Source organism: Lithobates pipiens, unplaced genomic scaffold (genome assembly GCF_037356315.1).
Source record: "Lithobates pipiens isolate NorthernLeopardFrog02 unplaced genomic scaffold, aLitPip1_a1.2 Scaffold_25, whole genome shotgun sequence".
Classification (NCBI taxonomy): Eukaryota; Metazoa; Chordata; class Amphibia; order Anura; family Ranidae; genus Lithobates; species Lithobates pipiens.
Window position 1 is genome coordinate 118,429,748 of NW_027507787.1, and position 26,136 is coordinate 118,455,883.

General features: G+C 44.2%; 1 protein-coding gene across 2 annotated transcripts in view; it reads right to left on the bottom strand.

Annotated features, from left to right (window-relative positions):
• The window catches only part of DRGX (dorsal root ganglia homeobox), a 352,087-nt gene that overhangs the window by 174,050 nt on the left and 151,901 nt on the right, over positions 1 to 26,136 (bottom strand). For both annotated transcript variants that reach the window (XM_077454822.1, XM_077454821.1), the window contains exon 5: positions 24,880 to 25,049. In XM_077454822.1, the coding sequence (XP_077310948.1) occupies positions 24,880 to 25,049 (170 nt within the window). The remainder of the gene's footprint in view (positions 1 to 24,879; positions 25,050 to 26,136) is intronic.

The window sequence follows — 26,136 nt, forward strand, 5'->3', positions numbered from 1 at the left end:
TTCACTTTGCAAACAAAACAATTGTGTGCAAGAAAAGTGACACAGGGGTTTATTTACTAAAGCTGGAGAGTGCAAAATCAGGCCCACTTCTGCATACCAACCAATCAACTGTAACCAATCAACTTCTAACCTCAGCTTATTCAATTAAGCTTTGGCGAGGCTTGGGTGCCCCATAGCAAGCTGCTTGCTGTGGGGTATTCGACAGGAGGAAAGAGCCAGGAGAGTCGGTGCGGGACCCGAGAAGAGGGGGATCCAGGCTGCTCTGTGCAAAACCACTGTACAGAGCAGGAACGTATAACATGTTAAAAAAAAAAAAGACTTTTTGTATCACTTTAGGTTGACTCTTTTGAAATTTAGTGGTCTTGTCCTAACCTCATGTCTCCCTTTCCTGTAATTTATGGCAAATGTAATTACACTAGATATGTGCATTTGCTTTCATCCGAATGCATTTTCGTTCGAATTGCAAAACGATAACAAACGTGCAGAATCCAAAATCCAACATAAACAAATGCTTTATTTTCGTTTTCTTTGCGACAACAGTTTGATATAGATAGGAGATTCAACATGAGGTTGACAATAGCAATCTGTGTCCATCAAACCTGTGGTCGAATGTGCCTATTCCAAAATTAATCTACATAGAGTGAAAAGATTCAAACTTTTTTGTTATTGTCTCTATAATGTCGAATGTGCCCAACCTAACTCTATTAGTCCAAGATTATTCGACATAGAGAGAAAAGATTCAACATGAAGATTCGATGAAGCAGTCGCTGCAAGCAGACATTTATTGTCAAATGCTCCGCCCATAGGCTATAGAAGAATTCTAATGTTGGTTGACTAGTAATAATAATAAATATAATTATTACTAGTGTCATACATTAGAATTCTAATATAGCTTGTAGGCAGAACATTTGACCGGAAATGTACGATTGCGGCGTCGTACAGCTTAGCTGCTCTGTCCAATCTTCTTATGCCCCGTACACACGAGCGGACTTTTCAACATCCAAAGTCCGAAGGACCGAGTCCGTCAGACTATCCGATCGTGTGTGGGCTGCAACGGACTTTTGATTCGCCAAAGTCTGACGGACTTTAGAAATGAAGCATGCTTCAAATTTTCCCGAAGGAACTCCGCCGGACCCGGTCCCCTTCGAAAACTCCGCTCGTGTGTATGCTACTCCGACGGACTAAAACCGACGCTAGGGCAGCTATTGGCTACTGGCTATGAACTTCCTTATTCGAGTCAGGTCGTACGTCATCACGTTCGAATCCGTCGGAGTTTAGTGTGATCGTGTGTGGCCAAGTCCGTTCGGCCGAAAAGTCTGTCAGAACTCCGTCGGAACTCCGGCGGAACTCCTTTGGAAGTCTGTCGGACATAAGTCCTCTCGTGTGTACGGGGCATTAGAACATTCGACAGATACCATAAGCCTTCAATGACAGACTCAACCTTAATTATTTCAGACGAATGCATTTTTTTAACGAAACAAAATAAATAAAAACAAATTATAAATACATTTATAAATACATTTATTTTTTGGAAGAAAATTAAATTCTGAAACAAAATATTTGAGTGTGCACATGTCTAAATTACACAGTTTCCCAAGTTGTCCCTTAATTCCACATATGCAATCAGCTCTGTTTACAATTAGTAGGTCAGAGCATTCTAGTTGGAGCTTCCACCATCTGACTCATGAAATTGTCCTGCATTACATTCAAGAAATGACGAGCTTTAGTTGAGTGGCTAGTTCCATATAAAAAAATCAGTATCAGGACAGCTTAAGTCCTCCATGATTTTAATATTGCCCTGCCTCTCTGCCATCTCTAACTGTGCAGGGAGATGGGTCTCTTCCTCATACTTAATGTTTGGGGGCCTACACCCACAATTAATTTACTATTTGTTTCATTCCTTTGAAGATCCAGACTAGGGATGAGCCGAACACCCCCCGGTTCGGTTCGCACCAGAACTTTCGAACGGACCCCAAATTCGAACGAACTTTAGAACTCCATTGAAGTCTATGGGACTCGAACGTTCGAAATGAAAAGTGCTAATTTCAACGGCTAATATGCAAGATACTGTCCTAAAAAGGGTTTGGGGACCTGGCTCCTGCCCCAGGGGACATGGGTCAATGCCTAAAATGTTTTTAAAAATGGCCGTTTTGGCGGGAGCACTGATTTTAATGACGATTAAAGTGAAAAAAAAAGTGAAATATTCCTTTAAATATGGTGCCTGGGGGGTGTCTGTAGTATGCCTGTGAAGTGCCACGTGTTTCCCGTGTTTAGAACAGTCCCTGCACAAAATGACATTAAACGGAAATAACACCATTTAAAACTGCTTGCGGTTTTAATGTTATATCTGGTTCCTGCAATATGGTTGAAAATCATTGAGAAAAATGGCATGGGTAGCCCTCCCTGCCCATTACCAGCCTATTTGGGGCTTGTACGCATATTAAGGGGAACCCTGTACCCTTATTAAAAAAAGGAAATGCGTGTGGCCCCCAGGCCCTATATACTCAGAACAGCAGTATACAGGCGGTGCAAACAAGACAGGGACTGTGTAGGTTTGTTATGTTAAGTTGAATCTGTTTGTAATTTTCAACTGGTACATTTTTAAAGTGTAGCTCCAGTCAAAAAAACTATTTTTAAGCTTTTTGGAAAACATAGGGAAGGGTTATCACCCCTGTATAATTTGTTTTGTCGTCCATCTTTTTTCATCTCACTTGCTGTTGTCTCCTTCCGTTTGCAAGTAGGAGATGTTTGTAAATTGGATGTTTGAAAGTAGGGGCCTGCCCTATATGCTCTGCAGAAATGGCGGAACAAGGTGTTGGTTTTGCCACAACATTGTAAGCCCTCAAAGTGACTCTTGGTGGGCGCTGGAGCGCCCTGCTGTGAACGATTATATCAAGAATTGTAATTACATGCCATTGTTGAACAGTGGTAGAAAAATTTACCTTTGGTGGTTGTGGTGCTGGTGCCACAACACTATAAGTCCTCACCGTTACTCTGGGTGGGCACAGGAAGGGGCCCTCCTGTGAAATATTATATCAAGAATTGTAATTACATGTCCCTGTTAAACAGGGGCAGAAAAATTTGGCCTTAGGCACTGCTGCTGGTGCCACCACACTGCAACCTCTTCCATATACTCTAGTTTTATTGCAGGAATTAGCCCTGCTGCAAAGCATTGCATCAAAAATTGTACTTAAACGCCCCTGTTAAAAAGGGACAGAAAAATTTGGCCTTAGGCACTGCTGCTGGTGCCACCACACTGCAACCTCTTCCATATACTCTAGTTTTATTGCAGGAATCAGCCCTGCTGCAAAGCATTGCATCAAAAATTGTACTTAAACGCCCCTGTTAAACAGGGGCAGAAAAATTGGGCCTTAGGCACTGGTGCTGGTGCCACCACACTGCAACCTCTGCCATATACTCTAGTTTTATTGCAGGAATTAGCCCTGCTGCAAAGCATTGCATCAAAAATTGTACTTAAACGCCCCTGTTAAACAGGGGCAGAAAAATTTGGCCTTAGGCACTGCTGCTGGTGCCACCACACTGCAACCTCTTCCATATACTCTAGTTTTATTGCAGGAATTAGCCCTGCTGCAAAGCATTGCATCAAAAATTGTACTTAAACGCCCCTGTTAAACAGGGGCAGAAAAATTGGGCCTTAGGCACTGGTGCTGGTGCCACCACACTGCAACCTCTGCCATATACTCTAGTTTTAATGCAGGAATTAGCCCTGCTGCAAAGCATTGCATCAAAAATTGTACTTAAACGCCCCTGTTAAACAGGGGCAGAAAAATTGGGCTGATGGCATCAACCAGAACCAGAAATGTTCTTCCAACATATCAGCGGAGGAGGAAGAGGATAGACAATCAACATAACAGGACAGTCACTCAGCATCAGCATAGGCAGTCTTGAAGGGATGTGATATTTCAAAAAAATTATTCTGTTACATCAGCTTCAGGTGCTTGGTAGCTGTGGGTGATCCAAGACTGATTCATCTTGATGAAGGTCAGTCGATCAACTGATTCGGTGGACAGGCGCACCCTGTGATCGGTAACAAAGCCACCAGCAGCACTGAAGGTGCATTCCGAAAGAACGCTGGATGCAGGACAGGCCAGTAGCTCAATTGCATACTGTGCAAGCTCTGGCCAGTGATCCATCCTCAAGACCCAGTAAGCCAGAGGATTTTCGGTGGGAAAGGTGTCCAAGTCTGACCTTGCCCCTAGGTATTCCTGCACCATGTAAATCAGACGCTGGCGATGGGTGCTGGAACCGATCATACCTTGGGGCTGCGGACTAAAAAATTGTCTGAAAGCATCAGTCAAACGGCCACCTTCTCCACCGCTCCTTCTGACCGATGCCTCAGCAACACGTTGTCCAGGACCAGGAGTTTGTAACCTCCCCGTCTCTGGGAACGCGTTGCACAGACCTTTCTGCAAGGCCTCCCAGAGATGTCTCATCCTCTGCTCCCTCTGCGATGGCAAGATAAGGTCGGCAACCTTACCCTTGTACCGTGGATCAAGGAGAGTGGCCAGCCAGTAATGGTCCCTCTCCTTGATCCGAAGAATACGAGGATCCTTCCGCAGGCTTTGCAGGATCAGGGAGGCCATGCAGCGTAGGTTAGCTGAGGCATTCGGTCCGGAGTCCTCTGGGTCACTAAGGACAACATGATCCGCAGCTACCTCCTCCCAGCCACGTACAAGTCCACGTGTTTCTTGGGACTGTAAATCATCCCTACAAGACTGCTGCTGCTGCTGATGCTGAGTGCCAGCCTCCACCTCCATGCTGACACAATCATCCTCCTCCTCCTCTTCCTCCTCCTCATCCTCTTCCTGTGTGATGGGTGGCACAGCAGGAACACTGTCTGGATAAAGGGGGCCTTGAGAGGCAAGGAAGTCCTCCTCTTCCTGCCTCTGTTCTGCCTCAAGTGCCCTGTCCATTATTCCACGCAGCGTATGCTCCAAGAGGTGGACAAGAGGTACAGTGTCACTGATGCATGCACTGTCACTGCTCACCATCCTTGTGGCCTCCTCAAACGGTGACAGGACAGTGCATGCATCCCTGATCCTGCCCCACTGGCGTGGTGAGAAAAAACCGAGCTCCCCTGACCCTGTCCTGGTGCCGTAGTCGCACAGGTACTCATTGATGGCCCTCTGCTGCGTGTGCAGCCACTGCACTGCAGCCTGCAGATAGATACTGATTGCTCTTACCACATCGAGAGTTTGCATTGACTCTTGTTCCGCAGACTGTGTATCTGGAAAAAAGGATGGTAGGATCGTATCTTGATTCAAATGTAATCCTGAAACCACCTTAGATAGGAAGGACCTGTTAGGATGCATCACTACTCGGTCCTTGGGAATAATCAAATAAGGTTCCTTGCTTGAAAGAGCTGCTAGCTCTGAAACTCTCCTAGCCGAGGATATAGCTATCAAGAAGACTAATTTCTTAGTCAAAAGAGCTAAAGAAGCCTGGTGTAATGGCTCAAACGATTGTCCCTGTAATGCAGCCAGAACCAAATTCAAATCCCATGGGCACACTGGAGGTTTGACTGGCGGTTTTAACAGCATGGCTCCCTGAATAAAAGCCAGGACACGTGAATGTGACGCAAGTGGCTTCTGAAAAAAAACTGACAAAGCTGAAATCTGGACTTTGATAGTGCTTACGGTCAAATTCATTTCTAGGCCTGACTGGAGGAAAGCCAAGATCCAACATACTTTCTAGGATGCCATCCCCTGGGTTCACACCAGGAAACACATGCCTTCCAGATTTTGTAGTAAATAAGCCTGGAGGCCGGCTTTCTGGCATTGACCAGAGTAGAAAGGACTGACTTTGAGAGTCCACGGTCTTTCAGAATGTGAGTCTCAGCAGCCAAACCGTCAAATTCAGAATGTGTAAAGCAGGATGGTAGATTGGACCCTGCGAGAGTAGATCTAGCCAGAGAGGAAGGATCCAAGGCCTGCCTACTGCCATCTTCATGATCACTGCGTACTAAGGTCATCTGGGCCAAGCTGGGGCTACTAACAAAACCGACTTTGTTTCCCCCTTGACCTAAAAACCCCCTTTTTTTTTAAATACTAGCGGTCAGTAAAAACAAGAAAATCAGAATCAGAAAGTAAAGGATTGCTGAATGAGGTGTATTGCTGTCTCCTATTCAGAAAAGTGAAAACGGAGTATCTGGTAAGAACTCCCTGCTGAGGAGCGGGGAAACGAGGAGACTAACAAACTGGGGAAACAAGCACGTGAGATAAAGAAAAGCAGTATGAGTAGATCCTCAAAACAAACCGCCAAGGGAGGCGGCCCTAAGACCCCAAAAAATACAACTACCGAAAGCACTATAAAACAATACATGACTCAAGGAGCCAGTCCGAGGGGTGGCAGGAAGGAAAAACTGCCCCCTAACCCTGAGAAGAATAGGGGGACGGATAAAAAAGCTAGGGAAATTTTGGATCAATCTTGAGATGAAATGACAACAGAGAGTGAACTGGAATTAAGCAAAATAGAAGATCAAAGAGGCGGCACAGTGGTGTAGTGGTTAGCACTCTCACCTAGCAGTAAGAAGGGTCGCTGGTTCAAATCCCAACCATGACACTACCTGCCTGGAGTTTGCATGTTCTCCCTGTGCCTGCGTGGGTTTCCTCCGGGTACTCCGGTTTCCTCCCACAATCCAAAGACATGCAGGTAGGTTATTTGGGTTCTGTCCAAAATTGGCCCTAGTATATGAATGGGGACCTTGGATTGTGGGCTCTTTGAGGGTAGGGACTGATGTGAGTGTGTAATGTACAGGGGCAATTGTTGACACTCACTCAGGTTGAACTGGATGGACTGGTGTCTATATTCAACCTTACTAACTATGAAACTATGAAAGGGTGGATGACCAGGTGACAACAAAAGGGATGATGAGGGAGATGTTCCTAAAACTGGAGAATGCTATAAAATCAGATATAAGTTTCCTAAGAAGCAACCTGGGACATTTACTAACCAGAGTAGAGGCAGCAGAAGAAAGAATTAATATACAAGCCCAAGATTTAAATAAAGTGCAGGAACAAGTTAAAATAGCATACCGAAATCAGAGGAGAATTCTTTATCGACTCGAAGACCAAGAAAATAGAAACAGAAGACAAAATCTGAGAGTATGAGCCATCCCAGAAAATAAGAAAGAGGAGTTAAGGGATATCATGGAAGACATATTCCATCCTATATTGGATAGAGAGGAGGAATTTCCCAGGATTGAGAGGGTGCACCGGGTGGGGAAGAAAAAGTTTGAGGAGACTGGAAGATCACACGATATTATCGTAAGATTCGAACACTATGAAGACAAAGCGGAGATCTGGAGAAAACTAAGGGGAAAAGCTCCATTAAAATACGCTGGGACAGAGATACAAATCTTCCCAGATCTAGCACCTGAAACTCTGGCCCGAAAGCGTCTCTTAAAACCCATGCTGGAACAGATGAGAGCCCAGAATATAAGATACAGTTGGGGGTTCCCGGCATGTTTGTTAGCATTTAAAGATGGAAGAACTGCTAGGCTGAGTTTCCCAGAAGAGTTAGGAGATTTCTGTGAGAAATTAGAAATCCAAACTCCAATCCTTCCAGGCTGGACAGATGGGCACGGGGAAATATTATAAGAGCTCTGATGCCTGGGTATAGGAGGAGGTGCGGAGAAGGGATTGTATGAATTTGTGGCTGGATGGGAGGTGGGCCCATTACTCCCCCTCCTTCTTAGGTGATACATCTAAGGAGGGGGGGGGGTATGGAGGCAGAACGAAGAACTCCACCTCGGAACACCAAAGACTTGGAAATGGCCAGAGATCTCAGGTCCATTAACAAGTCGAGGGCCGAATTGTGGCCAAAAGGGGGGGGGAGGTGATTGGGGGGTCACGGTGATGGGGGGGAAGGGAGGGATTGAGGGTGAGGGGGGGTAATGTCAGTAGTGAAATCCTAGGGGAGAAGAGAAGAAAACAAGGTCTAAATAGAAAATAAGGATAACAAAATAATGGAGATTAAAGAGGAAGTAAACCCTGATGGGTTTACTTCCTCTTTTTTTCCCTGCAAAGGTAAAGCATAATGGACTACTATGCATCGCATAGTAGCTCATTATGTGTCACTTACCTGACACAGGAGCCAGCGAAGTCGCCGCTGATCCCTGTAGTCCGCCGCGTCCATCTTGCTGGTGGCGTCTCGCAGCTCCGACCAATGACAGCGGCGAAGCCGCGATGACGTCACTCCCGCGCATGCGCACGGGAGTCGCGCCTCGCAGCTCCGCCGCTGTCATACGGCGAGGCCGCGATGACGTCACTCCCGCGCATGCGCACGGGAGTCGACAAATTTGGCAAATCCATTCTTGGACTTGCCGCATTTAGTGCGCATGCGCCGAATTGTGGCCAAAAGGGGGGGGGAGGTGATTGGGGGGTCACGGTGATGGGGGGGAAGGGAGGGATTGAGGGTGAGGGGGGGTAATGTCAGTAGTGAAATCCTAGGGGAGAAGAGAAGAAAACAAGGTCTAAATAGAAAATAGGGATAACAAAATAATGGAGATTAAAGAGGAAGTAAACCCTGATGGGTTTACTTCCTCTTTTTTTCCCTGCAAAGGTAAAGCATAATGGACTACTATGCATCGCATAGTAGCTCATTATGTGTCACTTACCTGACACAGGAGCCAGCGAAGTCGCCGCTGATCCCTGTAGTCCGCCGCGTCCATCTTGCTGGTGGCGTCTCGCAGCTCCGACCAATGACAGCGGCGAAGCCGCGATGACGTCACTCCCGCGCATGCGCACGGGAGTCGCGCCTCGCAGCTCCGCCGCTGTCATACGGCGAGGCCGCGATGACGTCACTCCCGCGCATGCGCACGGGAGTCGACAAATTTGGCAAATCCATTCTTGGACTTGCCGCATTTAGTGCGCATGCGCGCCGCTGTCTACGGCGCATGCGCCGTAGACAGCGGTGCCCATTTTCGGGCAAATATCTCCTAAACCATATAGGTTTAGGAGATATTACTTGGACCTACAGGTAAGCCTTAATCTAGGCTTACCTGTAGGTCAAAGTTGTTTGGAAGGGTTTACTTCCATTTTAATTTTCTGTCCTATAACGTCAAGGGGCTCAATACAGCAAAAAAAAAGGTATACAATTTTGGAAGAACTAAAACAATATAAGGCAGAAGTGATTTTTCTACAAGAGACCCATATCTCACACACGTGCCACGTCAAAGATCAGGCTCTATTCTAAAGACTACCCGTGTTGGTATTATGGTGACACGATTACAAATAGGGGGAGAGGGGTAGCAATAGGATTTGGAAAAAATACTCGCTTCGTCCTGGAGGGAAGAGAAACGGACCCAGAGGGCAGATATCTGTTTTTAAAGGGAAAATTAGGAAATATAAGGTATACATTGATTAACATCTATTCCCCGAATAAAAATCCTATAAAATTTCTAAAGGGAATACTGGCCAAAATACAGGAATTTAAAAGCGGTGGTAATGATGGGAGACGTGAATTTCTGTCTGGATCCTGGGTTAGATAGTACGTCCCGTGCACAGGGAAGGAGTAAGGCACAACTAAAAAAGATAAATCAAAATCTGAGCAATAGCCAACTAGTTGATGTATGGAGGGTACAACACCCAAAACAACTGGACTATACCTTTTACTCCCCTGTGCACGGGACCTATTCCAGGATAGATTATATTTTTGTGGAACATAGAGTCCTAGAGACTGTATTGGAAACGAGTATAGAAATAACAACACAGTCAGATCACGCCCCTGTAAAAATGAAATTGCAGATCCCTGGTTACAGCAAACAAGTCTATAGGTGGCGGTTAAACGAAGATTTAATTCAAGATAAGGAGGGGGGCGAAGTAGTAAGTAGAGAATTAGAAAAGTATTTTTCAATGAACGAGACTGAGGAGATTTCTGGGCAAGTCCTGTGGGACGCCCATAAAGCGTACATCCGCAGGATTCTGATCGCCCGGGGTTCGCAGAAAAAAAAAAAACGTGCCGAAAGGAGTAACAAATTAAGGGAGGAAATTTTGAGCATACCCGGTTTCCCCTAAAATAAGACCTAGCGTGAGTGTCGGTGATGGCTGCAATATAAGCCCTACCCCCCAAATAAGCCCTACCCTGAGAATAAGACATAGAAGGACTTTAACTAGGGCTTATTTGGGGGGTAGGGCTTATATTGCAGCCATCGTCGACAATCATGCTAGGTCTTATTTTAGGGGAAACAGGGTAGAACAACAGCACAAACAAGGTATAGTAGATAAAAAGATATATCAGAAATTATTATCTAAAAGAGAAGAACTACGTGGGTTAATGGAACAAGAAACAAAAATTTTTTTCATCAATTAGCGAAAGTAAGATATCAAGACTGGAATAAACCCACTAAATACCTAGCTAAAGCACTCCAAAAGAAGAAAGCCACCAATTATATAGAGAAAATCCAAACGGAACACGGGGACATGGTGTATACTACAAAAGAAATAGCAGAATCATTCAAAACATATTATGGGAGATTATATGCAGTAAAAAATAAGGAGAAGAGGATAGAAGGAAAAACAAAAGAAATAGATGAATATCTAAAGAATGCTAGACTCCCTAAGATCGATGAGATAAATAAAGATAACTTAGAAAACCCCATAACGGAAGCGGAAATAAACAAGGCATTAATGGATTCAGCCCATGGGAAAAGCCCTTGACCTGACGGATTGACAATTGGATACTATAAAAGGTTCAAGGATATTCTGATACCGAGACTATGTAAATATATGAACGAAATCGGGACAGAATATGAACTGAGTAAAGAGGCATTGTCTGCCTCAATCACTGTCATCTGAAAGGAAGGAAAAGATGAGACTAGATGTTCCAGCTATAGACCAATATCACTGTTGAACGCAGATACTAAATTATTTGCCAAGGTATTGGCAAGTAGGATGAAGACAGTAATGAACTCACTGGTACACCCCGACCAGGTAGGGTTCGTCCCTGGAAGGGAGGGCAAAGATAATGGGGTTAGAACCCTATTGGTGCTATCTCAAAGGGAGGAGACGGAACCCCCGGCCTTACTACTGTCGACAGATGCTCAAAAGGCCTTCGACAGGGTTGACTGGGAATTTATGTTTCAGACAATCGAAAAAATGGGTTTTGGGCCAAGGATGGCCAAATGGATTAAAACATTGTATCATCACCCTACAGCAACTATAAACATAAATGGGTTGCCCTCTCCTCCCTTTGAGATGGAAAACGGGACTAGACAGGGCTGCTCACTTTCACCCCTTCTCTTTGTGCTGTCGCTGGAACCCCTACTTTCGACGGTCAGAACCAATCCAGAGATAACAGGAATTATGGCGGGGCAGGAGGAGCATAAACTTGCAGAATATGGGGACGACGTATTGTTTTATATAAGTAAACCTAAAAGTTCAATGCCCAAGATAATTGAGGCCCTTGACGACTATGGGAAATTGTCAAATTTTAAAATCAATCAAACGAAATCTGAAATTCTCAATATAAATGTTAGCAAACAAGAAGTACAACTAATCCAAGAGTATTGTAAATTTAAGTGGGGAAAGAATTGAAATACTTAGGAATAAAATTGGCCCGCACCTTAGGTAAGATTTACCAGCTAAATTACATCCCATTATTAAACAAAATGAAAACTGAACTCAGGAGGGTAGCTAACAGACCTCTATCCTGGCTGGTGCCGATTGCAATACCCCCCAGTTATTTCCTAAAGTTAAAATCCCTAATGTGTAAATATATATGGAACAACAAAAAATCAAGGATCTCCCATACCGTTTTAAAACGAGAGAGGAGGCGAGGGGGATTGGCAGTCCCAGATTTGCAATACTATTATAAGGCGGTAGTGTTATCTAGAATTGCTGAATGGGTGAGGGAGAAAAAGGATGAGAAAAGGTGGGTGAACCTAGAATGTATATATAGTAAGGCACAACTTAGTAAGATAGTATGGAATCCTCCAAAATTTAGGGTATTAGACCCAGACACAAATGAGCTGACACGGATTGCACTCAAGATATGGGATGGGGTGTATAAAAGATTAAATGGACACTATAATTCACCTTTGATAGTTTTGAAAGATAATGAGTATTTCCCCCCTGGTAAAAGGGAAATTGGTGGGAATTGGATAAAAAAGGAAAAATTACAAATAAAAGACATAATTAAAAAAGGGAAACTTATATCACACGAAGACTTAGAACACAAGGGATTGATGTTGATTGATAGGTGGCGTTATCTCCAGCTGGCTCACTTCATAGAAGGGTTGCCTCAGCCAATTAGATCCGAAGATGAGCTGACTGGGTTGGAGCAACTCTGTATATCGGATAAGGCTAAAGGTACAATCTCAAGGATGTATGGGTTGTTGATATCGGCCAGCCAGCTGGAGTGGCCGCCATATATAAAAAAGTGGGAAAAAGAATTAGGAGCACAAAAAGATAAAGAATCAATAAATAAAATACTGAAATTAACACACAGTTCGGCAATAGATAATAAAACCGCCGAGATGAATTACAAACTTTTATCTCGATGGTATAATACCCCGGATAAGACTGCTAAATATCAACAGGGAAGATCGGCCGAGTGTTGGCGAGGCTGTAAAACAATAGGAACAATGACACACTTATGGTGGGGATGTCCAAAAATCAAGATATATTGGGGAAGGATCCTGCAAAAGATAAAAGAAATAACCAAAATAACTGTGAAAGTAGATCCCTGGATAGTACTTTTTCATGGTACAGAGGGAGGGGTTAAACAATATCAAGATACAATTATCCCCCATCTCCTGAACGCGGCAAAAAAACTGATTCCCAAGAAATGGCAGGAGGTAGATTGCCCAACGACATGGGAGTGGGTGGATGCGGTGGAGGAAGTATTTAATATGGAAAGCCTAAGGACTGGAGATGAAGGTGAAAGAGCAGTATTTATTAAAAAATGGAGAGGTTGGAAAGATTTCAAAAGAGAATGGAGTTATATAGCACAATTAAGACCATAAAGACCTTTACTTAGAAGAAGATATACGGAAGAGGAAAACTACTGACATGAAGGGGTGTGGGAGGGAGGGAAGGGTGAGGGGGTAAAATAATTATAATGGGAGGGGGAATAAAGTATTTCTAATCAAAACAAAATCAATTTAGATAAATAACTTTTTATAAAAAAAAAAAAGAGAGAGAAATAAATAAAAGATATAGCTACAATGATGTGAAGATTAAAGAGGAAGTAAACCCTGATGAGTTTACTTCCTCTTTCATTCCCTGCAAAGGCAAAGCATAATGGACTACTATGCATCGCATAGTAGCCCATTATGTGTCACTTACCTGACACAGAAGCCAGCGAAGTCGCCGCTGTCCCCTGTAGTCCGCCGCATCCATCTTGTTGGTGGGGTCTCGCAGCTCCGCCACTGTCATTCGGCGAAGCTGCGATGACGTCACTCCCGCGCATGCGCACGGGAGTCGACACGCGCGGCAGCTCCATTCTTGGAAATGCCGCGCTCAGTGCGCCTGCGCACCGCTGTCTACGGCGCATGCGCCGTAGATAGCGGTGCCCATTTTCGGGCAAATATCTCCTAAACCATATAGGTTTAGGAGATATTGCTTGGACCTACAGGTAAGCCTTAATCTAGGCTTACCTGTAGGTCAAAGTGGTTTGTAAGGGTTTACAACCACTTTAATAATAAGAGACAGTGATGAACGTAAAGTTGATTTAAGTCTCTCTTGGAGATTCGCGGATGTGGCTTTAAAAAAAAAAAAAAAGAAAATCCGCTTGCCAATTTTCCACCCCTGGGATGAAGACTGCAGAAAGTCAAGGAATATGTCTTTCTGCCCAAGAAATTATGTGATTCACCTCTTTTTGTGTATCCAGACTTTTGGTGTCACCTTGGTGATTGATATAAGCCACAGCCATGGCATTGTTGGACTGTATTCAAACAGGGTGACCCTGTAGTCGGTAAGACCAGTCCATGAGGGCCATGTAAATTGACTTGGGGCTTCTGGTTCCAAGCCGAAAGGATGCATCTCTGTAAAGGCCTTGAATGAAACTGGGCGAATGGAAGGGCCTTGAAGGAGGCAACCATTTTCCCTAACAGTCTCATACATAGCCCAATGGAGGAACTCCCTCTGCTTAACACTAGGTGGACTAGAACCTTTATCGACTTGGCTTTTGGCCCTGGTAGAAACACCTTGCCTTGAGCGGTGTCTATGATCATGCCCAGATATTCCAACCTTGTTGCAGGTTACAAGGATTACTTTTTTAGGTTTATAATCCAACCTAGGCTCTCCAGGTGTTCTACTGTTTTGAGAACACTGTGGTTCAGGTGTGCTACTGTCTGCTCTATGAGTAGCAAATCATCTAGATAAGCTATGACGATTATGCCCTGAGCTTTTAGGTTTGCCAAGAGAGGGTCTAGAATCTTTGTGAAAACTCAAGGAGCTGTAGCGAGACTGAAAGGCAGGGCCACAAATTGAAAAGGGTACTGATCTACCGCGAACCTTAGATATTTTTGGTGAGCGGGAAATATCGGCACATGAAGATATGCATCCTTGATATCTATTGATGTATTGATGCCATAAACTCCCCCCCCCCTTAAAGGGTGGTGACAACAGAACGTATTGACTGCATTTGGAAGGACCGAATGTGTAGAAACTGATTCAGGTCCTTTAGATCCAGGATGGGTCTGACATCTCCATTTGGTTTTGGAACGTTGAAAAGATTTGATTAAAACACTGAACCCTGTTCTTTTGAGTCCACTTCCACTATCACCCCCTGGTATAGTAAGTGGTCCTAGGCCAGAAGTAGCGGTCTTCGCTTTACTGGATCTTTGGAGACCCTTGACCTTAGGAAGCGAGATGGTGGAATCTCCTGGAACTCTAGCTTTTAGCCCAGAGATACTGAGATTACCCATCTGTCTCGAATATCTTCCCGCCAGGCTTCTGCAAGGTGGGAAGCTTTGGGGCTCTGCTTGGCAGGCTTTCGCCCCCAAGTTTTTTTCTGCCCTTGGGCATCACTTTGGGCCTTTCCTTTAGAAGTATATTGGAAAGGCCTTCGCCACTGCTTAGAGCCTGATGCTCCAGGGGATGGAGAAAGAGAGTCTGAATGATGGACGTTTATTCTTTTTGGTTGGTAAAAGAATAGATTTACCCCCAGTAATCTTTTGGATGAATTTATCCAAGTCATCCCCAAATAAGCGTTCCCCTTTAAACGGGAATCCAGTCAAATATTTTTTACCTGACAGCTCAGCTGCCCAATTTTTGAGCCACAGGGACCTTCGTATGTGTACCAACAGGAGAGACAAACGAGATGCTTGTTGGACAGAATCCAAAATTGCATCAATCGTAAAGCACAGAACCTGAGGAAGGTCTGCATAGTTCTCCACCTCCTCACTGGGAAGGAGGCTAAGCATTTGCTTAACATGTTCCTTGAGGAACTGACACAACTCCACAGTTGCGATTGTAGGTTGCACTACAGCGCCAACCATGAAAAAGGAGGCTTTCAATAAAGTTTCCAGCTTCTTATCAATTGGATCTTTAAACACCTGAGCATTATCCAGAGGACAGGTCAGGTTTTTATTCACACAAGAAACAGCCGCATCTATGGATGGGACCTCCCACTTCTTGGTGAAACTTTCCTCCAGAGGATAAAGCATTGAAAACCTTTTAGGAGGAGAAAACAGTTTATCGGGATGCCCCCAATCCTCATATAGCAATTTATCCATTAAGGGATGAATTGGAAAGGAAAAAGCAGTCTGTGGGATTTTCCTGACACCCAGGAAAGAAACAGAGGATGTAGCAGCCTCAGCAGCGGGCATTCTGAAAGTGGTACGCACCAATTCAGTGTAATATTGGACCTGCTTTTTGAGTGCTTGAGAGGAGGAGACTCTTTCATCTTCCTCTGATTCATCTGACTGCTCTTGATCCCTATCCCATGATAGGGATCTCTCCTCATTGTCAGAGGAATCATCTGAAAGAGGAATTCCAGCAGAGGGAGGGGATCTACCCCTTTTTCTGCTATCTTTTAAGGAAGCTGAAATAAAATTCATAATTCTTCCTTCAAAACCCTCCAATGTAGGCTTAAGGAAGTTTTCTGTGACATACGCTGGGGCTGAAACATTAGGAGAGGCTGCAAAACCTGACAGGGGCACTGACTCATCCTGTAAGGCTGGCTCCAGTCTTGCAAGGGGGATGGTAATCTACAGGCATCTTTAGGACCCCTAGACATAGGCAGTGATTTTTTTAGTGCCTTTGTTACCTCCCCTCGAGACCCTCTTACGAGGAGACATAGTCCTAAGCTACAAAGTAGAGGTATTAGTACAAAGTGCAATCACTGTTGTGCTACAAGTCTCACAATACACATGTATGCTTAAACTGCACAACCTGATGCTGAGTAGTGTCTTAGGATTTCCTGGATCCAATCCCTTAGGATGCTTACTGCCCACAGCTCTGTGTCCATCCGCTTTACAGAGCTCTGGTGCTCTGGGCTTTAAATTCACCGCTTGGCGCCTGTGCAGTGAAGCGCCATGCACGTCACATGTGCACAGCCCCGCAACCACACCCCCCCCTGTTTTGCTGCCTGTATGCTAAAAGTGCGCCCCCTGCGATGTGGACAGGCTGGTGGTGGGCGCGGATGGGGGGGGGGGAAGAGGATTACTTTTTGAGCCCTACAGGACCCCCAAACTTTGTGTGACCCCTTATATTAAAGATTTGTGGCAGAGCCTGCAGCAGAGGATGTGAGCCATCCAGAGACTGGCTTCACTGAGCGCGTATCCTGGAAAGGCATGTAAGTATACACCAGGTTGCTTTTTACTCTATCTAGTGGCGGAAAGCAGGTAAGACTTGCAACTACTCTTATGAAGAAATCCATAATATGCAATATATATAGGATTAACTTCTCTTACCTGTCCCTGCCGCAGTAACTCCTGAAAACACAATTTCCAATCTTCACCCATCACGGTGGGTAGCGTTGTGCCAACCTTCAGGATTTTTTGGGTTCCTTCTCAGAGGAACCTCTTACCTGGACCTGTAAAAGACTCTGCCAGAACTTTTGTGCCACTGTTTTAATAGTACACCAAATCTGGTTTTCCAGTCTTCCAAGGGAGAGGACTTACATGCAAAACCTTGTTTCTTCAGATGATGAGGCCCGGGTACCATATCATCTTGAGAGTCAAAATATCAGCCCGAGATATGGATCCGGTTTGTATAGCCCTTAGACCCCTACAGGGACCTGAATAGAGATTTCTTCATAGGACATATTTTACGTGACCAACCACCTTAGACACTGGTGAAAAAAACTGAGGTACCTCCCATATGGGAGGGGTTATATAGGGGAGGAATTCTCCTTAATTGGGGTTAGCCAGTGTCCAATCACTGAAGGTGCCTATCTAACCCATTATTTAATGAAGGCTCTGTGTCCTGTGTTGTATGATCAAGAAATATATTTATACACTGTATTCAGTTTAGCTAGATTAATTCCTGTTATTCTCTTCATAATATACTGACAGGCAGGCAGCTGCACTATTTTTACTTAGCGTACTGTGTCCTTTGCACAGTGTGCACCTAAAGCTTTACCTGAATACAATTGAAGGCATTCTCATACAAATACAGGCAGGGAGCTGCAGTAATTTGTTTTAGTGTCCTCTGCCCAGTGTGCACCTAAAGCATTACTTGAATACAATTGCCGGTGTTTTCATACAAATACAGGCAGGGATCTGCAGTATTTTGTTTTAGTGTTATTTGCATAGTGTGCACCTAAAGCTTTACCTGCATACAATTGACGGCATTCTCATACAAATACAGGCAGGGAGCTGCAGTATTTTGTTTTAGTGTCCTTTGTACAGAGTGTACCTAAAGCTTTACCTGAATACAATTGCTGGTGTTCTCATACAAATACAGGCAGGGAGCTGCAGTATTTTGTTTTAGTGTTATTTGCATAGTGTGTGTGTGTGTGTGTATATGTCCCAGTTTTGTGCAGCTACATCTCCCTGCAGGCCATTAGTATGTCTGGAAGGCCAACAAGGAGAGGCAGTCACAAGCCAATAAAAGAGGGCAAACAGGCTCTGTGTCTAGAGGCAACAGTGCTGGTTGTGGACACAGTGCATCCTCATCACCACGTTGCCGTTGGACGTTCGTCATTTTTTTCGGCAGCTTGCCGTGTTGAGCCGCAACATGCCGAAGACTTGGTAGAGGGGATGACCAATCCATCCTCATCCTCCTCATCCTCTCTCACCCAGGCTCAGGGTACTTTGTCTGGCAAAACAGCTTCCAAAACGGCCTCTTTCCTCGGCTCAATGGCATCAGTCACTCCTTCCCCAGCCCCACCATGTCCTCCTGAGGAGTCCCCCGAACTGTTTGACCACAGTGTTGGATACATGCTCCAGGAGGATGCCCAGAGTTTGAAAGGCTCTGATGATGGTACCCAGATAGAGGTAGGCAGTAACATAAGCCCAGAGAGAGGGAGTGCCCAAGAAGGACAGCAATCTGGCAGTCATGCTCCCCCAGCTGCAGCATACTGCCAGGTTTGCTCCAGTGATGAGGAGAGAGGGGATGAGAGGAGGAGGCACATCTCCAATGAAGCAGGATGCCCTCCAGGGGCCAGCTTAAGGACAGCACCCCGACTGCATCACACCACAGAGCTCTGCACGTGCAGGGTGTTGCTGTCTCTGCACGTTATTCCAAATATTCTTTGGTGTGGGCTTTTTGAGATGAGTGCATCAGATCGCACTGCTGCTATTTGCAATATATGTCTCAAGCATATCTCGCGTGGCCAAAACATCAGCCGCTTGGGCACCACATACTTGACCAGATGTTACCTATCTTTCATGGCACATTGGGTGACTCTGCTGGCATCTGAGAAGGATGCAGGACAAGGTGCAGTAGTGTTGGAGGTTGTTCTGCCACCACGCCTCCAAAATGCTACTACTGGTGATTCTGACACACCTCTCTCCTCCACCCCCTCCTTTTGTTCTTCCTCCATGTCCTCTTCCTGTGCTTTGTCCTGGGAACCAGCAGTGTTCCGTAGGCGTTCAAGGGGCTACGTAAGTACGCAGGCAAAAAGATGCCATGCAGTGCTTGCACTGGTGTGCTTGGGGGACAGGAGCCACACTGGGGCAGATATTCTTACAGCTCTGCAGGGGCAGGCTGAGAGGTTGTTTGACGCCACTCCAGCTTAAACCAGAAATGGTGGTTTGTGACAATGGCACCAACCTCCTCTCCGTCCTCCGACAGGGACAACTGACCCATGTGCCTTGTTTGGCTCACATCCTTAACTTGGTGGTGCAGCGGTTCTTGGGCAGGTACCCAGGCTTACAGGATGTCCTGAGGCAGGCCAGGAAAGTCTGTGTGCATTTCCGCCAGTCATATAATGGCAGTGCTCAGCTGGCTGACCTCCAAAAGGAATTTGACCTGTCCAAGAACCGCATAATCTGTGATATGTCCACCAGGTGGAACGCAACGTTGGCCATGCTGCAGTGGCTGCACATGCAGCAGAGGGCCATCAATGGGCACCTGTGCAACTATGGCACCAGGACAGGGTCAGGGGAGCTTGTTTTTTTTCCCCCATGCCAGTGAGCCATGATCAGGAATGCATGCACTGTCCTGTCACCATTTGAGGAGGCCACGAGGATGGTGAGCAGTGACACTGTCCCTCTTGTCCACCTGTTGGAGCACACACTGCATGGAATAATGGACAAGGCACTTGAGGTAGAACAGGCAGGAAGAGGAGGACTTTATTACCTCTCAAGGCCCCCTTTATCCAGACAGTGTTCTTGCTGGCCCGCCGATCACACAGGAAGAAGACGAGGAGGAGGAGGAGGAGGATTGTGCCAGCATGGAGGTGGAGCCTAGCACTCAACATCAGCAGCTGGGATCATTTACAATCCCAAGAAACCCATGGACTTGTACGTGGCTGGGAGGAGGTGGCTGCAGATCATGTCATGCTTAGTGACCCAGAGGACTCCAGACTGAATGCCTCAGCTAACCTATGCTGCATGGCCTCCCTGATCCTGCAAAGCCTGCAGAAGGATCCTCGTATTCGTCGGATCAAAGAGAGGGATCATTACTGGCTGGCAACCCTCCTTGATCTACATCCTCTTTGTTACTGGGTCTTGAGGATGGATCACTGGCCAGAGCTTGCACAGTATGCAATTAAGCTACTGGCCGGTCCTGCTTCCAGCATTTCGGAACGCATACTCAGTGCTGCTGGAGACTTTGTAACCGATCACAGGATGCGCCAGTCCACCGTTTCGGTTGATCGACTGGCCTTCATAAAAATGAATCAGTCTTCGATCACCACTGGCTACCAACTACCTGATGCTGATGTAACTGAATATTTTTTTTTTAAATGTCAGATCCCTTCAAGGACTGCCTATGCTGATGTTGAGTGACTATCCTGTTATGCTGAGTGACTATCCTCTTCCTCCTCAATGATCATGCTGATAGCTTGTAAGAACATTTTTGGTTCTGGGCGCCGCCACCAGTGGCTAAGGCCCAATTTTTTAGTCCCTGTTTAACAGGAGCGTGTAATTACAATTTTTGATGCAATACTTTGTAGCAGGGCTCATTCTTGTGCTCCAACTAGAGTATCTGTGAGGGGTTGCAGTGTTGTGGCACCAGCACCAGTGCCCAATTTTTCTGCCCTTGTTCAACAGGGACATGTAATTACAATTATCGATCTAATATTTCACAGCAGGGCCAATTCTTGCACCCACTAAGAGTAACTGTCAGGGCTTACAGTGTTGTGGCAACAACACCACCACCAAAGGCCCAATTTTTCTGCCCCTGTGCAACAGGAGCATGTAATTACAATTCTTGATCTAGTATTTCACAGCAGGGCCCGTTCCAGCGCCCACCAAGAGTAACTGTGAGGACTTACAGTGTTGTGGCACCAGCACCACCGCCAAAGGCCCAGTTTTTCTACCACTGTTCAACAATAGCGTGTAATTAAAATTCTTGATATAATAGTTCACAGCAGGGCGTTCCAGCGCCCACCAAGAGTAACTTTGAGGGCTTACAGTGTTGTGGCAACACCAACACCTTAGGCCCAAATTTCTGCAGAGCATATAGGGCAGGCCCCTACTTTCAAACATCCAACTTACAAACATCTAGTACTTGCAAATGGAAGGGGACAACAGGAAGTGAGATGAAGTCTACCCCTAGGAAGGGAAATTTTCTCCTGTAAGAGTTGATATGGGAAAAACGTGTCTCCTCTCCACTGATGCTTTATTACTAATCCATGTTTCACTAAAAACCCCAAATTTTCAAAAAACATTTGTCAGAAAGTGAGGTGAAATCTTCTGAAGAGGTGCACAGACAGCAAAAAAAATGTTACAGGGGTGTTAACCCTTCCCTATGTTTTCCAAAAAGCTTAAAAATAGATTTTTTGAGACTGGAGCTACACTTTAAAAATGTACCAGTTTAAAATTACAAACAGATTCTACTTAACAACAAATCTACAGTCCCTGTCCTGTTTGCACCGCCTGTATATTGCTATTCAGAGTATATAGGGCCCGGGGGCCCCACACCTTTCTTTTTTTTAATTTGGGTGCGGGGTTCCCCTTAATATCCATACAAGACCCAAAGGGCCTGGTAATGGACTGGGGGGGACCCATGCTGTTTGTCTCACTGATTTTCATCCATATTGCTGGGACCAGACATTACATTAAAGCCGCAACCAGTTTTAAATTACTTTTATTCCTTTAAAAATGTAATTTTGTGCAGGGACTGTTCTAAGCATGGGAAGTACGCGCCACTTTATAGGCATACTATAGATACACCCTAGGTATGATATTTAAAGGAATATTTCACTTTTTTTTCCACTTTTAGCATCATTAAATCACTGCTCCCGAAAAAACTGCAGTTTTTAAAACTTTTTTTTGCATTTATACCCATTGATACCCTGGGGCAGGAACCGGGTCCCCAAACCCTTTCTAGGACAATAACTTGCATATTAGCCTTTAAAATTATCACTTTTGATTTTGAACGTTCAAGTCCCATAGACTTTAACTGGGTTCTAAAGTTCGTGCAAATTTTTGGTCTGTTCACAGGTTCTGGTGCGAACCAAACCGGGGGGGGGGGGGGGGGGTGTTCGGCTCATCCCTAGTGGTTACTGGGGAGCAGATCCTAAAAAGAAAAGGCTTATCAGACAATCTGGTCTCAACCCTTTTAAGTAGCTGAAAAAAGGTTACTAGACCAATTTTAAGACGTGGAAGCGTTTTAATTCCTGGTGCATAACAAAAAAGTTCTCACCACAGGAAATACTTTCGGTTTTAGAATTCCTCCATGAGGGAATGGAGATGGGGTTGGCGGCTAGCACCCTGAAGGTCCACGTGGCTGCTTTATCTTTTTTGAGAGACATCTATTTCAGGAGCTGCTTATTATTAGATTTTTTAAGGCATTGACCAGAGCTAGGCCAATACCTTAATTTCTTTCCAAAATGGGATCTATCATTGGTTTTACAAGGTTTGGTCAAAAAACCTTTTGAACCTCCAGAGGAAGCAACAATCAAATTATGGTAATTTAAACTAGTTCTTTTAGTGGCAGTTACATCAGTTAGAAGGGTAAGCAAGTTGCAAGCCCTGTCTATAGTAGAACCTTTCAGTTATATATTTACAGACCGAGTAGTGCTAAAAACTGTCCGGGGTTTCCTGCCAAAAGTTCCAACAGCATTTCACAGGGCACAAGAAATAATTCTCCCTACTCTTTGTCCTACACCATCCAGCTCTACAGAGAAGTCTTTCCATAGCCTGGACGTGAGAGGGTGTTTACTACACTATCTAGAAATCAAGAGAATTCCGAAAATCAAATTCACTCTTTACTCTGTTCTCAATACTTCCAAAACACTGTAGGTAGATGGCTGCGAATGGCCATTAGTGAAGCCTATAGAGCTTCAGGGGCAGATCCTCCCACAGACATAGTGGCCCACTCAACACTGGCAGTAGCAACATCCTGGGTGAAAAGAGCAAGGGCTTCTCTGGGTCGGATCTGTAAAGTGGCCACGTGGACAAGTTTCTCCACCTTCATCCGCCACTACAGGTTGGACTTGCTATCAGCATTGGAACAATCGTTCGGCAGGAAAGTCTTCCAGGCGGTGGTCCCACCCTAGAGTAAGTACTCTCTTATGTCCAGGTGCTGTCCTGAAAGACGAAGGGAGAAAACCTTAGTTAGACTTACCGGTAACGGTATTTCAGGACAGCGCCGATGACCCACCCTAATTGTATTATAAAATATGGTGTTATTGCTATGTTTTGCTTATCTAATTTCAGCATGGCTGGAGGTACTATATGAACAACTGAGGCCATGGTGGAAGCGTCTTTAAAGAAAACTGACTGCATTATTTCGGGGGGAAATTGTGGAGCTGTGCTCTCTCCAGGTGCTGTCCTGAAAGACTCGTAGAAATACCGTTACCGGTAAGTCTAACTAAGGTTTTTTTTGTTGTTGTTTTTTTTTTTTAAAAGAACAGTGTAAAAATGAAGAAAAAATGTGAAATTAACGCCGTCCCGCTGAGCTCGTGTGCAGAAGCGAACGCATACATGAGCAGCGCCCACATATGAAAACGGTGTTCAAACCACACATGTAAAGTATCGGTAGAGTGAGAGCTCTAGACCTAGACCTCTGTAACTCAAAACATGCAACCTGTAGAATTTTTTTAAACGTCACCTGGAGATTTAAGGGAAAAAGTTTGTCACCATTCCATGAGCGGGTGCAATTTTGAAGAATGACATGTTTCATATCAATTTACTCAGTGTAACATTATCTTTCACAAGATAAAAAAAAATAAAATTGGCTTTTTTTCCCAAAAAATTGAGCTTGTAAGACCACAGCGTAAATATGGTTTCACAAAGAATTGAAATGCCCACCATTTTATTCTCTAGGGTGTTAGGAAAACCAAAAAATTATATTATATATATATATATATATATATATATATATATATATATATATATATATATATATATATATATATATATATATATATATATATAATGTTTGAGGGTTCTAAGTCATTTTCTGGCAAAAAACTGTTTTAACTTATAAACACCAGATCTCAGAAAGAGGCTTGGTCCTTAACTGGTTAAAAAGATGGGGGGGGGGGAAATTTTCTTCATTCACATGGTTAAATGATTGAGGCTAGCATGGCTTCACCTCACACACTGTTAGATGAAAATCCACTTTTACAAAGTTAAATTTGACTTAACTTGGCAGAGGCTTTGAAGCTGTGCTGACTTCATACATCCAGTCATGTTTATGCAAGAATCCTGTTTAATTGTCCTTGAGTACTTTTTGCAAAGTGAATTTTCACTTAGCTACACACCATTTACTAAGCTCCTCTCATTTAGTTAATAACCCCTTTTTTGTAGACAAATTGTACAAATTGTGGATTACGAGAGTGATGACAGTAGAAGTTATTTTCCAACTGGATCATCATTTTCCATGCTGGATCATCTCATGTTGGCAATCCTCTATTCCCTTTTCCAAATAAAGAGAACAGTTGATCTGTGGATAAACTATATCTATCATTGCAAACTACTGGGGGTGATTCTCATGATAGTACTTGGAACTTTTATCACTTTGGGACAAACAGATGTATTGGAGTTGATTTAGTAAAGGCAAATCCACTCTGCACTACAAGTGCATTTGAAATCATGTGCAAGCAAAATTGCTGTTTTCTTTTTATTGTTCTTGCATTTCCCCCTCAAATCTACAGGGACTGCACTTGTAGTGCAAAGTGGATTTGCCTTTAGTAGATGAACCCCTATATCTCTCTATAAACTCTTCATCGGTCTTTGGCCAACCCCTTGTTTTTCCCAGGGAGCTTGAACAGAAGTTGTGTGGCCACTTGGTGTCATACTGATTCAGATCATTTTCCCACATGAGAAATATCATATTATTATATATCCATTACCTCTGCTGTGCATCCAAACTTTCTTTTTTTGCCCTGGCGGGTTCCCCAGTAGGGGGCGAATTAAGGTTTCTGGAGGGGGAAGTCAATTCGGCTGCACCTTCTTTTGATCCATCATGCTCACTGCCTCTTTCTGTTTTCCTCCACTTAGCCCTGCGATTCTGAAACCACACCTTTTAGAAAAACAGAAAATAGTAGAATATATGTTGTAAAGTATGATAGAACAGCAAGATTTGTTGTTTCAACCACATACTCTTTCAGGACTGTCTTCTTCAACGTTCTGCCTATTCATCAACACTGAGGCTCCATTCAAACCTGTGTTTTTTTTGTGTATTTTGTTTGTCAAACTTAGAGCAGCCCATTCATTTCAAATACTTACTCTATACATGAAAATTGTACCAATTTTAAATTGGTACATTTTTAAATTGAGCTACACCAAGCACTTTTTAAAAAAAAATTGAGCTACACCAAAACATATGGCACTTTGATAGTTATATAGTTAATAAGGTTGAATAAAGACACCGGTCCATCCAGTTCAACGTGTGTGTTTATGTTCCTATAATTTTCAATACACTCGTGTACACCTAAAAACACATTTTTTTTAATTCTATGTACAATCCCCACTGATATCACCACCAGCTGTGGAAGGGAATTCCACATCCATGAAACTCTAACAGTAAAGAACCTCTTAGGTGGTTTAAGATTGAACCACTTCTAGTCCAAATTCATTGTGTTACCACATGTCTTCTTTAGAGACCAAAGATTAAACAGATTTCTCCCAATGATAGTCACCATTTAAAGATTTGTCAAATCCTATTCCCTTTAATGTGTCTCTTCTCCAGGGACAATACATTTAATGTTTGTAGTCATTCCTCATAATTAAGGACCTCCAGCCGCCTTATTAGTTTTGTTGCCCTTCTGTTGGATTTATCCAATTAACATACATATTTCCTGAGGATTAGTGACCAAAACTAGACCACATACTCAAGATATGGCTGAACTAGTGTTTTATAACGTGCTAGATTTATAGTTTAGTCATTTTGAGTAAATACCCTTTTTAATGCATGATAATATTCAGCTCGGCATCGGATGCTGTCATCTACTAGAACCCCCAGATCCTTTTCCATCATTGATCATCCTCAATGGGTTCTCCCCCTAGCAAGTAAGTAACTTGCATGCATATTTTTAGCTCCCAAAAGCATTGCTTTGTTTAATATTAAACCTCCTCTGCCATAGATGTAGCTTCCCACATCAATTTGG